Source organism: Vulpes lagopus, chromosome X, assembly GCF_018345385.1.
Source record: "Vulpes lagopus strain Blue_001 chromosome X, ASM1834538v1, whole genome shotgun sequence".
NCBI classification, from domain to species: Eukaryota; Metazoa; Chordata; class Mammalia; order Carnivora; family Canidae; genus Vulpes; species Vulpes lagopus.
The window spans coordinates 3,401,924-3,416,517 of record NC_054848.1 but is presented as its reverse complement, the minus strand read 5'-3'; the positions used below and the strand labels follow the sequence as shown (position 1 = coordinate 3,416,517).

At 43.4% G+C, this 14,594-nt stretch overlaps 1 protein-coding gene across 5 annotated transcripts in view; it reads left to right on the top strand.

Annotated features, from left to right (window-relative positions):
• NLGN4X (neuroligin 4 X-linked) overlaps positions 1-14,594 on the top strand; it is a 299,806-nt gene that overhangs the window by 275,820 nt on the left and 9,392 nt on the right. For all 5 annotated transcript variants that reach the window (XM_041742301.1, XM_041742305.1, XM_041742303.1 and 2 more), the window contains 2 exons: positions 5,542-5,727; positions 9,241-10,030. In XM_041742301.1, coding sequence (XP_041598235.1) covers positions 5,542-5,727; positions 9,241-10,030 — 976 coding nt within the window. The remainder of the gene's footprint in view (positions 1-5,541; positions 5,728-9,240; positions 10,031-14,594) is intronic.

Here is a 14,594-nt window from a genome sequence, read left to right as displayed (position 1 = left end):
AAAATTACAATCAATAAGAATTGATCCTTGGGTGGCTGGCTACTTCTCTACATTCAGATAAAGATTTTATACATATATATAGAAAGCACTTATAGAAATAGAATTTCATGGTCAAAGGGTTTCAGGTTTTCATCTTCATGGTGTGGAAGTGGGTTGGAAGCAGCCAGGAGAGAGGAGTGAACTGGAGGTCTTGTCTTGGGTATTGAGGTGACGGCCCAGCAGAGTGATGAGGTGTATGAGCAGTTGCAGAAATTAAATCAAAAGCATTTGACGGCCAATTGAATTCAAGTTTCCCAAATCTAAGGAATGTTCCAGTATGGGGTTTCAAATGGAAACGCATCTAAAGTTGGCTCAGAGGGGATTTGGTTCCAGACTGGTCATCGCCAAACCTCCGTCACTGTGAAAATCATGAAATAATTACCTTCACATTTTGATCTGTATTGTGTAATAAACAAAACTGTGCTTATTATTTTGCATTTTTGTCTCCAGAATGCAATTTTGATTTTAGTTTGTGATTTAATATCATTTCAGCTAATGTACTTTAAAAACTATCTGGGCAGCCTTGCAAAATATTGTGTGGGGATAGAGTATATTTTATGGAAATAATGGAAGGAATCCCTTTAACAACTTAACAGGCCCCGTATCTGGGAACATGTGCCATAGAAATCATATGTCTTCATAATTGTCTGAGATTTGTTCTACTGACGTTGCAAATAGATTTTGACCTTGTGTACTGTTGATGTGATAATTAAGTACGGGAGGTTACGACTACTGTCATTTGTACGTATACTAAAAACGACGAATAGAGACACTACATTTCAAGAGCTTTCCCCCATCAGGCTCACAGAAAGGAAATATATACCTTTTCTTCCCTTTGTGTCCATCCTGTATAGGTATAGACCCTTTTGTTAAATCATACACGATTCCACTAGGAAAACTTACGTTTCACATTTTAGTAAACGCAGCCAGTGAATGATTTCTTCTAAACCTCAGGGAGTATGGATTTGCATTTATTTGGCTGATTTTCATTTTATACCTCTGCCCTCATTCTTATCACACATTTCTTTCTGGGCTCGTTTATGTGACCTAAAGTAAATTCTATGTCTCATCGAAGAATTCTTATGCAAACATTCCTTTTTGCTTCCACACACACACACACATATAGGAGTGAGGGGTTAATGACTTAATAAGTGCTAGTGATTTGCCAATCCTCATGCTACTCTGTATCTATGTACACATCACATATTTATATACATGCACGCTCTCACAGAATGACCTATTTATACATATACTTTTTTTTAAAGGATTTTATTTATTTATTCTTGAGAGACAGAGAGAGAGAGAGAGAGACAGGCAGAGACATAGGCAGAGGGAGAAGCAGGCTCCATGCAGGGAGCCCGATGCAGGACTCGATCCCGGGACTCCAGGATCATGCCCTGGGCCGAAGGCAGGTGCCAAACCACTGAGCCACTCTACATCCTACATACATTATAGAAATATGTATATGCATACATGACCTACATATATGTGTACATATACAATCAATAAGAATTAATTTACTCTCAATTATATTTCAGGAATTCTTTTAGAAGTACGGTTGAGGGTCTAGTTCTACCAATTACAGGTGAATGCACACTCTAAAAAATATAAGATATATTGTTCTGCATTCATGGAATAGTTACCTTCTGGTTCACAGTCACCAAAAAAAGGTCTCCTGTGCCTATGTAATGAATTATCTCCTAAAAGAATATGGATTGGACCAGTAGAGTCCTATTACCACTGAACTAAATGGCAACCACAGCTGACACCAGTAGGCTTCTAACCGTTGACCTGCAGTGCATGCACAGCCACGTGAGCGGAATCCTCTAAACCCTACCGTGCAATTTGGAAGATGAAGAAACTTTTAGACTGCCGTCACCTATCATAAAAGCCTGAAACTTTCTATCCTAGCGCCAGCAGGATAGACCAAGTACAGTGCTTCGTTTTTATATGATATCCATTGGGTTCAACATGCAGGGAGAACATGTGATTTCCGATTTTTAACCATTTCTCATGGACTATATTTTAAAATAACCTCTTGACAACTGAGCATACCTCTTGTGTGTATGTGTATAAATATTTATATTTATTTTTATTTATTTTTAATATATATATATAGTTGCTGTTGTTCTTGTTCCTCTCTGTGCTCAGAATGAATCTTGTTCTCAATCTAGTGACGATACGTCTGAGTTCGAGGGTCTGTTTTGTAACTCTCTCTCATTGTCCCCTGGTTGGGGTGGGGTGGGGGGCCGACTGATTTACAACCTTCATTTCAGAGACCTTAAGTCTCAAAAAGCCAAACGTTTCATCCGCTGAAATGCTTAGAGGATTTGCAGCCAACAGTGCTTATCAGTCAAAGGGGCCATTTGTTCAAGATCTCTGGTTCTAGCCAGCAAGGGGCTGCTTCTATTAATTCATCTGCGGCCTATATGGGAAGTTCTGTCCTCCGCGGCCGGACAGCACCAGCGCTGAGCCCTGGTGATGTGCCTGGCTGTTTCCAAACGGCTCTCACGTTCATAGACTTCCACCAGAGAAAACCCATGCACATCTTGCACGTGGATTATAGCAAACCCCACCTTTGCACAGTCCGAGTAGGAAAGGCGTACACTCTTGCAGAGAAAATACAATTGCTTGCATTCATTCTGTACCTGCCGTGGAAACTCTGCCTTGTGGATTGTTTTAAATTACAAGAGAAGGGGGAACAAAAGTCCCTGGATGTTGCAGTAAATGAAGATTCTGTGGCAGAAACTATGGAAACACCAACTTCGGAAAAAAAAAAAAAACCCACGTCCATTTGCTGAACTTCAGAGATGCATGGAGGAGCTGTTTCCCTCAGGACTTTTTGGAAGGAGTTCAGAATCGCGAAGATCAAACCTTTCAATAGGAGGCTGTTAGAAAAGCTAAGATTGGCCAGGGTATAGAATATTAATTAGCCTGGCATTTGAGAGGTTACAACAGACATGTTTTGCTCGGGAGGGGCTCCAATTTAATAAAGGCCCGTGATTTACCGTATGTTGCAAATCCTCACGGTGCTCCACGGAAACAAAATAAGCAAATAGGTCATTCTGGGCGAGTTGACAGAGAGGGAGAGGCGGTGGAGGAAGGATGTGTTAAAGACAGAGCAGTGCTGCCAGAAAATTACTGGAGCCTTTAGGAATTAATCACCTCTTTCCTTAATGGGGAAAGAGAGGCTTGTCTTATGGTTATTATACGGCACCCAAACTGCCATTAGGAGCCCGTTTCATACATAAAGCTGCATGAAAGGGGCTTTTCTCCCAAGTAGAGCGCGATGCATTTTATGAGAAACTGTGTAAAAGGTTGCATGATGAATGCCAGAGCCAGGGAACATTCGCTGGCATGAAACGCTAATTAGTAATTGCTAATTAAATGAGGGAGGGGATGGTAACGTCTGAACATTCTCACTAATCACAGCTAATCTCTGCTCCATCCCTGTGAACGCTGGAGAAGCCTGAATCTGCGGGACGTGCCATAAATGCACAACCTTGCAGGTTTCGTCTTGCATCTGTCTGCAGCAGATACAGGAGACTGTGAGGTCTGATCGTTGCAACTGGAGAAAAAAAAAAAAAAAAAAAAAGCAACAACAACAACAACAACAAAACCAAAAAGGAAAAAAAAAAAAAGAAGAAAAGAAAAGAAAAAGCCTTCCCATTGCTTTTTTTTTTTTTTTTTAAACCAGCCCCTGCATTTCTGATACCCTCTGAGCTCACAGCTCTGCATTTTTCTCAGGTGCCCAGAGAGGAAGCCTCGCCCCCTCAGCTGCTATAACGCTTCATCTTCTACTTATTTTGTTTTAGGTTTTAGAAGCCGGCACTCGAGAGCTCCTTAGATTGTTGTCAGCTTTGCTTAGAGATGGGGTTTGATGGAATCGGTTGTGATTCACGTTGTTTCAGGGCCTGAATCACTCTATATTCACATCAACACTGCGGCAGGTGGCCTCAGCAACTTAATAAGCAGTAATTGAAATGAGGTGAATGGCGTGGCCCTTGCAAACAAGAAGCGGAACGGAACGGGGAAATATCATAATTGGGTGTTTGGGGGCAGGGGTGAATAACAAAGTAAAATGGTTAAAAACAACCCAAAACTTTCTGTGTCTTGCTTTTTTATTATTATTATTTTTTTTTTTTGTCAGAAGACTTTTGCAAGACGGGAGGGAATATAAAGCTGGATTAATGTTTGTGTATTAAATTAACCTTGGCAGATGCTTTATAGAATAGTTGTAGTTTTGAATTTGAGCAGGGCAGTACCTGTCTGTCTACAAAATGACTTCAAACATCAGAGGGAAACCTTTCTTTCTTTTTTTTTTTTTTTTTCCAGGTCAGGATCTTTTTGCCACATGAGAGCAACAGGCAAGGAGTCCAATGTCGGTGTGATCCCTTTGCTCTCATAAATGCCTTATTTGCAGCGTCTAAGGGGGAATTAGGAATTTGATGCCTTGAGTGAAACTAGTTCCTCCAGTTACAGAATCTTCCATCTTTTTGAAATAAAACATACCAGTTCATACTGTTTTAGGGACACTTGGGGTGGTTTGAATATGCATTGTCATTTGGCTAAGATGAAAGACTAATGCGTTTCTGTGAGATTCGAGTATTGTTCCTATAGGGGAAAGACAGAGGTGCATGCTAAGTAAGAGTGGGATCTCATCATGTCTATCATTTACTTTGAAACATAAACATTAAAAGGAATTACATCAAAATATCAGTAACAAATTCAGTGTCAGAATGCCCCATCTTGCTTTTGTTTAGACATTCACACTCACTCAAACCCAGACAAAAACACATTCCCCCAGCCCAATGCATGCCCTGATTTTCCCCCCGGAAACAAAAACAAAAACAAAAACATCTTTTAGGAGATTCCCTGAAAAACGCCTTTTAGGAGAGTTTCTCACATTGCAACCAACGTGTGCACAGGAGTGATAAGTTGCATCCCATAAAATTTATAATCTCTGGTATGATAAAAATAAATAAATATTAATATATTTATATTATATTAAATACATAAATATTGTAATATTATAAATATTTTACGCTGATTGTGTCAGATATGGGAGCCCCATACCAAGTCACAGATGAGACGTTTTATCATAGGGTCCACAGAAACAATAGTTATCATAACACTGATTTACACCACATGATCCTGGGATCCCTGGGTGGCGCAGCGGTTTGGCGCCTGCCTTTGGCCCAGGGCGCGATCCTGGAGACCCGGGATCGAATCCCACATCGGGCTCTCGGTGCATGGAGCCTGCTTCTCCCTCTGCCTATGTCTCTGCCTCTCTCTCTCTCTCTGTGAGACTATCATAAAAAAAAAAAATTACACCACATGATCCGTCCCACCATGAAAAAGGCTCTCCAGTGGTCCTGAGAATTTCCAGGGAGAGCAGCCAAGGACGAACGGGGTAAACCAGGAGATGTGTTTTCAAGTGCCAGCGATGCACATGTCCTTTTTGATGGATGACAACCCAACATATCCTGTGTTCTCTTGTAGGGTTTTTAAGTACCGGTGACCAGGCGGCCAAAGGCAACTACGGGCTCCTGGACCAGATCCAGGCGCTGCGGTGGATTGAGGAGAATGTCGGGGCCTTTGGCGGGGATCCCAAGCGAGTGACCATCTTCGGCTCGGGCGCGGGGGCTTCTTGTGTCAGCTTGTTGACCCTGTCACACTATTCAGAAGGTAATAAGGGCATCCCTGTGTGGCTACCCAACCCCCCAGGGCTGAGAAACAAACACACATCGAGTTCACATCCGAGGTGCCGGGTAGTGGGGTTGCCCTATGTCTGTCTTGCAACCTCCACCAAAAGTCCCCAAAATGACGTGGACTCCCGTGCTTCTAAGTCACCTGTCTTTCCCCGTTAACCACGTGTTCTCATCCGATGAGATGCCGGTTGCGACAAGGGGGACAAAATGACCTCATTAGAAAGACCAGCATTTTGCACCTGCCTTTCTGACTCGATTCGGTCAATTTCCAATTTTATCATTTTGGCCGACTTTACATTCGGTCAACTTCTCATCTCAGTTTGAGAAAGGTAACACAGAAGACAGTTACGTGGGTAACGGTTGGAGATTTGTACATTTGGTGAGCAACGTGGCCCCTGACCGTGCGATTTTAAAAGTCACTTGTCTGGGGTGCATGGGTGGCTTCATCCATTAAGCATCCAACTCTTGATCTCAGCCTAGGTCATGATCTCAGGGTCTTGTGATCGTGCCCTGTCTCAGGCCGTATGCTGGCATGGGGTCTACTTATGAATCTCTCCCTCTGCCACTCCCCCTGCTTAAAAAAAATTAAATTATTTTTAAAAAGCCAGACTCACCCTAACTCATGGTGGCTTCTTCAAGTCCATTGGTGAATTGTAGACTCAAGGTGACCTTGAAGCTCACCTACTCAAAGCCATCATTTATAGAAAGGAAATGGACGCTGAGAGAGGTTGCGTAACTGCGTAGGATCACACAGCAAGCAACACAGCCAGGGAAGAACCCAAGCTTCCCAGACCCCGATTGAAACCTCTTTCCTTCATTCTCCTCCGGCTATTAAATATCGGGGAAAAACAGAGGTAGTCTTGATCTTCTGTGCAGAATAGACTTGCCCTATGGGTTCACAAACATCCGTGCACAGAACAACTCATGGAACATTCCCGATTGCCTCTCCTATGTGCTATTATACTTATCAATTGCATTTCCCCTTTCATCTTCTTTTAAGACCATCACATTTCCTCTGAAGGTATTCGGGGGGCCTTAAGAAATTAAAAAAAAAAGTTCAGCTTGAGTAGGAACTCTAACCAGTCACGCACACCGATGTGACATGTGGATTATGAGCGTAGTTAAAGACATTCAGAATTCACCTGTCAATAAGATGCTCAGTGCAGGAACCATGAGCAACCATCAATCAAATCGAAGCTGACAAGGTTGTAGATCATTTCATAATATCTAAGAAGAGGTCAAATAGGGGCTCACATTTATAGGAACCCTTCATTTTTACAAAAATGAAAAAAAAAGAAGAATAACTAGAGAGGTCATTGGTAATATCAATTCCCATAGCGTTCCAGAAAATATCTAGACTTTCCCATTTGCCAACTGATATAATCCGAGTTCTCGAGTGAGCAAGTAGTCAGGACCAGCCTCCATACTAATCAAACACAGTAAACTCAATCTAATTGGAGGAAGAGCATTAATTACTTAAATCAACAGATCGGAAATGACCGAGCTCTATGGCAGGGCTGTGCCTGGGTCACGTCTCTGCAAAGCAGTTTTTCAAAACAACCCAGCAATATATGAGAAGATGACAAAAATACCCAGACTGTCGGCCTTAGGCCTGTACTTGTGGCGATGCAGTCTACGAAAACAATCAGCACATGCATGGAGAATGAGGTTTTCACGAGGATGTTCACCACAGTAGTACAGCAAAGAAGCAAATGAAAAGCTCCAAGATTCAAAAGACCAGGAGATTATAAGGAACAGGTGCATTTGCTCAAAGGAGCAATAATTAGCTTCAAGAATTGTGGAGGAAGTGTACAGGAGTCTGGGAAACCCAGTGTCAAAGTTATGCATATATTGGGCTCTGTTGTACGAAACAGAGCATTGAGGGCAAACAGCAAAGTGGGAGTGACACCAAAATGCTAAGGTGACTTGTATTCTATGGTATGAATTATGGGGGGCATTTCTCTTTGTCCAGTTTTTCAAGGTTTATCGGGAATTATATTTTGCAACACACACAATACTACTACTACTACTACTCCTACTACTCCTACATCAGTCATGGCCAATCACTGTGAGAGGAAAAAAAATAATAAACCACATAACTTGTAGCAAAACTTTTCTGATTCTCATTGTTTTAACTTATGAAAGTGTTTGATAGATCAAGTATCGACATCATTTCCTCCCCGAGCTTCAACACATTAATCTTGAGAGCCGAACGCCCAAGTCCATAGGCGCGCATCTCCGAGAGCATTATCGGCTTTGGGAGATTGGCCCCCAAATGACTTTGATGATGCATTGAGCAGGGCCAGGTCAATTTAAAATCTTCTCTTGTGTGTCATCTTTGGGCAACACTCCAGTCTTTAGAATCACATCTTCCTGATTGCAATCATGTTTTCCTCACTTGATTGCTTGCATGACCTTAAAACTCTACAGGGCATGAACTTCTGGGCTCCCAATGAATTATTCTTCTAGCAACTCCCGAGGCATCAGAGCTACATCACGCTGGAATTCAAGAAAATGTCAGGAAGAGATAAGAAACCGAATGCTATCATTTTACACCCCATCATCTCTCGTCCTGTAGTAGTGAGAAATAGAGGGCGTAATTTTTTTTTTTTTTTACTTACTGACATTCATATACCAGACTGATCTGATACAAAATCGTAAGCTACACAGAATTTTACTCATCAAATTGCCCAACTTTTTTTTCACTTCTCACCAAACAGACATTTTTAACATGTGGCAGAAGCATGACAGAAAAGTCTGGGTTTTGAATTGATGCAATTTCGAGATCAGTGATTTGTCGGGGGAAAAAAAAAAAAAAAGAAACCCAAACATTTCAGTTGGGCAATCAAGTGAGGATTCCTTTAGGAATCGCTAATTTAATTAATGTTTTGGTTGTAAAATTTTAATGCCTTTAATATATGGAGGGTGGAAATAGAAATACGTGTCTGAATTGATGCTCTGGAATTGATTTTAGTGGATGCTTTTTCCCCCATAATGAAGTGGTACCTGCTTTTGCAAGGGAGGCAAAACGGTCTTTGACGTCTTCTTGGCGCAAAGCGTATTTTTTAAGGAATGCGGGAGGTGATAACTCTGAGAGGCTTTATTTACAGCATGTGGGGATGGGGATGCCAACACTACACGAAATTGTGGAAGGATAAATGGATTGCACGATTTCTTTTTTTTTTTTACCACTGCAGCTAAATTGTAAATGCACTTTCATTTTCTTAAACCCTGTGTGTATGTGTGTGTGTGTGTGTGTGTGTGTGTGTGTGTGAAGAGTATCGTGGAAAACCAAAGTCCAGCAGGAGGGGGAGGGGGAGAGAAAGGGATGGAAACGAGTAAAAAAAAAAAAAAATCCTGAAAGAGCTGAATGCCACTGTACCCAGAAATTCACATGGCCGGAAGACAATCAGGGCCTTCTTTGCTAAGTAAAAGCTGCTTTTCTGTCTTTCGGGTTTTCATTTGCATGTCTACAACTTTGCACCTGCAGGTCTGTTCCAGAAGGCGATCATCCAGAGCGGGACCGCCCTGTCCAGCTGGGCAGTGAACTACCAGCCTGCCAAGTACACTCGGATATTGGCAGATAAGGTCGGCTGCAACATGCTGGATACCACGGACATGGTGGAGTGTCTTCGGAATAAGAACTATAAGGAGCTCATTCAGCAGACCATCACCCCGGCCACGTACCACATTTCCTTCGGCCCCGTCATCGACGGCGATGTCATCCCGGATGACCCTCAGATCCTGATGGAGCAGGGCGAGTTCCTGAATTATGACATCATGCTCGGCGTCAACCAGGGGGAGGGCCTCAAGTTTGTCGATGGCATCGTGGACAACGAGGACGGCGTGACGCCCAACGACTTCGACTTCTCCGTGTCCAACTTTGTGGACAACCTTTACGGCTACCCAGAGGGGAAAGACACGTTGCGGGAGACCATCAAGTTCATGTACACGGACTGGGCTGACAAGGAAAACCCGGAAACGCGTCGGAAAACCCTGGTGGCTCTGTTCACTGACCACCAGTGGGTGGCCCCTGCGGTGGCCACCGCCGACCTGCACGCTCAGTATGGCTCTCCCACTTATTTCTACGCCTTCTACCACCACTGCCAAAGTGAAATGAAGCCCAGCTGGGCGGACTCAGCCCACGGCGACGAAGTGCCCTATGTTTTTGGGATCCCCATGATCGGCCCTACTGAACTCTTCAGCTGTAACTTCTCCAAGAACGACGTCATGCTCAGCGCGGTGGTCATGACCTACTGGACCAACTTCGCCAAAACTGGGTATGTGCTTCCCACATGGGCTTCTTATCACTCTTCTAGTGTGTCCGGTCCCTCCGTACGAGTGTTGCTCCCGTGAGTCAGTGCCCCAGAACATGCTGGCATGCACACCCTCACACGCACGGTGATAGGGGGGGCCTCGTTTGTCCTCATCCCTCAATTGCTTTGCATCGCCAGATTTTTACTCCCGTGCTAGTTGCATTACTAAAAAGTCTGCTTCCCACCTGCTGCTTCAGGGTTGAGACATATACGGCAATTCTACTGGATGCTGGTCCCAGAATTTCAAGTCGACTTAGGACCTTGTCTTCTTAATTGTAGAGTTATCAAAACCCACGTGCCACATGGCAAATTGTGCTTATTGTGTAGCCAAGAGGATAAAATCGATCTCATAATATATCTAACGAACACTACGCATGTGTGTATATACTGTATATTCACACATACATATGTATGAATGTATAGGGTTTCTCTACACTTACCAGATTTATTCCTAAATATATTAACAAATATATTCATTCATTTAAATTCGTCACACATGTTTATTTCATAAATAAACACATATTTCATATATATGTGCATGTATATAAATAAATAAATATATATAAAATATACCTCAAAGGGAAATTTGTTGGCCAAATATAGTAGGAAATATACAAGAGCCACACACACAACAGGTCCCACCCATGTCCTATTGAGCAGCATCTCTGCAAACAATAAGAGACTCCCCAACATTTCAGACAGCTGCAAACATCACAGCATCTTTTTGTTTTTCTCTTGTCTAATGGCGTAATTGTGGAAATTAATGAGCTATCATTCTGTTCTACCTGCGTGTAACTCTGTCATTAACCTTGAGCCTCTTGTGCTGAATTGAAATTAGAGATGCCCACAGCTCCGAGGGTTGGTGAATAAATCAGAGATGCCCACAGCGCTGAGGGTTGGTAAGCCTCCCCGGGACATGCCAGGAGTCGGAATGAGGCACCCCTGGCTGTGACAGCCCAGCACTGTCTGACTCCCACGCACCTCTAGAGACAGGACGTGGGGATGCCGAGGGCTCCCGTGCTTAGTTAGGGCTCTAGCAGGTGTCATTCTTTACATTGATTCCCAACATTGATTGGGTGGCAACTGGCTTCAGAATATTTTGTGGTCTTAGGGGAAGTACGGCACCCTTATAGAGTGCCACGTGTACTGTGTGGATACCCACGTTGAACTGCCAGATTTTACGACTTTGGTCTGAGAAAGGCTCACATGGACGAGAGAGAATGTACAGATAAGGAGACAACTGAGGCAAGTCAACAAGTATTTTTACATAATCCCTGTTTATTATATTATTATAACATTCCTAGGGCTTCTGTAACTGTGTACCACAAACGGTGTGGATTAAAACCACAGACATTTATTGTCTCACAGTTTGGACGCTAGAAGTCCAAAATGCGGGTGTTGACAGAACCCAGCTCCCTCTAAAACCACTGGGGGAAGGTTTTGTGCTCCTTCCTGGCTCCTTCTGGGTGGCGGGCTCCCTTTGGAGTTGCTTGCTTCTAGCTACGTCACTCCAGTTCCTGCATCTGCATCCCGTGGCGGTCTCCCTACGTGTCTCTGTCTTTAGATGGCCATCTTCTTATGAGGACATTGGTCATAATGGCGTAGAAGTCCAACCTGCTCCATCCTATCTTTACTGATTCCATCTGCGATGAGCCTATTTTCAAATAAGGTCACATCCCGAGGGACTAGGGGTTAGCACTTCAGCCTATATTCGGTTGAGGAGGGAACAGTTCAACCCATCAGCCCAGTTGTGTCATTGAACTCAGATACGTGGTACCTTTTCTAGCAAAGTGTCACATTCTTGAAGCAGAAAGACTCACATGGCCATTTCCCAAATGATGGTCATGCCCATTCGCTACACTGGCATCCACACATGGCATCCACTCTTTACCTAATATCTAAACACTTCATTGTTACTTACCTGAGTTAAAACCACATACTTTCTTCCCTTAATGTGTTTGGGAATGAAGTTCATATGATTTTCTTAAATGGGAAGCTACTTTCATTCATCACCAGGGTAACTGAACGATTAAAAAACACGGTAAAATCCAAACAAAGCCATTAAATTCTCATTAGCTCCTCTTGCCTTGCCAAAGGCTCTGAGGCTGATGATCTCGTGAGGTTTAAAAAAGAAAGAGAAAAGATAAAGGAAATTAATTAGTGTCACGCAATGGGAAAGAGCTCCCAGCGCCAAATGGACATTTTCACCAAGACCTATCAAAGACTGAGCCAGGATTAAAAATACTGCAACATTTTGGTATTGAGGGCTTTTTCATGCCCTAACTTTGGTTCCTAAGATCTCTGTGCCTCATGCCTGTAGTTCATGCCTCACATATGGGGAGCATAGACACGGAGCTGTAAAGCAGCCCGGGATTCAGCACTGGCCAAAGACACGCATGTGGCCACTCATGGGAGGTGCTCAGGGTGCTTTTGGCTTTGATGAAGGTGCTAAAGCAGATAGAACACATGGGGAAAGAGTGAACAGAAGAGCTGAGAGAAACAGCTCTCCTCTGAGTGGAGTCTAGAACTTCAGTGAGAGTCAAGCTCTCACCGAGCGAATGAGAAAGAGACGATGGAGAGCTGTGGATGTCGGTCTAAAGGACCTGGGCTGGATCCAAACAGGAGCTGATTTTTGCTTCTGCAGTGCATGCGATCACAGCTGAAATAAGACTTGGGGATATTAATGCAGTGAGTTTCCTTCATTCATCTGGAAAGGTTGTTGAAATGACAGAAATCATCGTTAGAGGAAGAACTTCCTCCAACGTGAAATGCAGAGTACCATTTTGCAGTGTCAGTAGGCGAGAACATTTCCATAGCCACGGGTTTAGCAAGAAAAGGGAGGCTTGAGTGGATACGCAGTCCACCGATTGAGGTGTTTGTCAATATATGCCAAAGTCTTAAGAGGCGGTTGCTAGTTATTTACTTAAGTCGGGCAGGGATGCAGTACGTCCTGGGCAGGGGAGTATTTCCTTGTCCCCGGGAGACCACTTCAGTGGTGCGGAGGAAGATGAGCCAAAATGGTGCCTCTAAGGGAATAGCGTAGGATAAACCATGTCTGATGCCACTGTGTGAGGGGCGGTGCTGAACTCTGGACTCAGGCCATGATACACAGACCATGATGGAATACCCAGAGGACCATCAACTGCCCCCTGTAAGCACTAGAGAGGCAGGAGCTGCGTTATAAGAGTATCTCGCCATCCGCCTATCACAGCACGTTGCTACAGAGAGAGGAGTACATGGCATCAGGACATGCATCTCCATTATCATTGGTGTTGCCTCCAATCTTCTGCACCTTTCAGGCAGCACCCTGGTGTCCTTATCGCCCATGCAGCAGGCAAGGCAAGTGTACGCCGGTGCTTCTTTTTGTACAGCCCAGAGCTCAACAGCTGTGACCTTATGTCTAGGTTTAAACATATATATTACACGGTAGCCAACTTTGTTGTTGATCACAGAAAAGTAAGGTTGGGAATAGGCATGTAAGAGGGAGGGAGGAGACTTCTTCCTAGCTAGGAGGCTGTTTCCATGATCCAGGGCTAGAAGTCGCACCCAAAACAATGCTGGAAAACAAAACAAAACAAAACAAAACAAAAAAACCAAAAACCCAAACCAAAACCTAACAAAAAACACAGGGCAGACGTGAAGTACTAGTCTACAAATAAAGCTGTTGTGGAAAGTTTTGATAAGAGGGAAGTAACATCAAGGAAAAAGTAAAACTTATAAATTATAGGAAGAATTAACATGTGTCATCGAAAATCTCTTTGGGAATACGAGACCCAACTGGTCCATAGAATCCATGGATCAAACAGTGATTTGGTTTGAGCTCTTTGCAGTAAAGGCCGCACCAAGGAATGGGTAGTCTCAATAGAACACATTGCAACAAGCAGCACTCTGCCCAACCAAATGCTGCATTGTCCATGATGCTTACTTCAATGGTATTGGAGTTGAGAGAATGGAAAGATAGTTCTGGCGCGGCAAATGCAGCCAACAGAGATTCAATGATTTGATCGTTCTCAGGATGTTAGTGTAAGTCTGCATCAGACGCCGTGACTTTGGATTTTGTTGGTATCCTATGGGGAATTTGTATTCAACCTTTGCAAAAAGCAAGAGGCCCTTAGGGCGGTGACTTAAGGAGATCTGTAGCCCATGTCTGGTGTTCAGATGACGTTTATCGCCGGGAAGCATTTTAAGCTGAATGAATGAACATCTCTACCTGGTGTGCAGGTGGGGATGTGTCATTGAACACATTTTCTTGGTGCCTAGGGTAGTCTTCTTAGAGGTCTAACAACAAATAGTCAGCTAGTACCTTATGGTAGGTGTAAGGAGGATCTTATACCACCAAAAGGACCCTCTCAGAAAGTGTACTGATATTTTTTAAAGAACCCATAGTACCTAACTCTAGCAAATAAAAAGGATCACAAGAGCTTAGAAATGCACTTGACTATCCAATGCCAAAATGATGCCTCAACTAAATTGTGACAGGTGAAAATGTGTGTTTCAGGTGCTGGGGAATGTGGATGCAGATACGCAT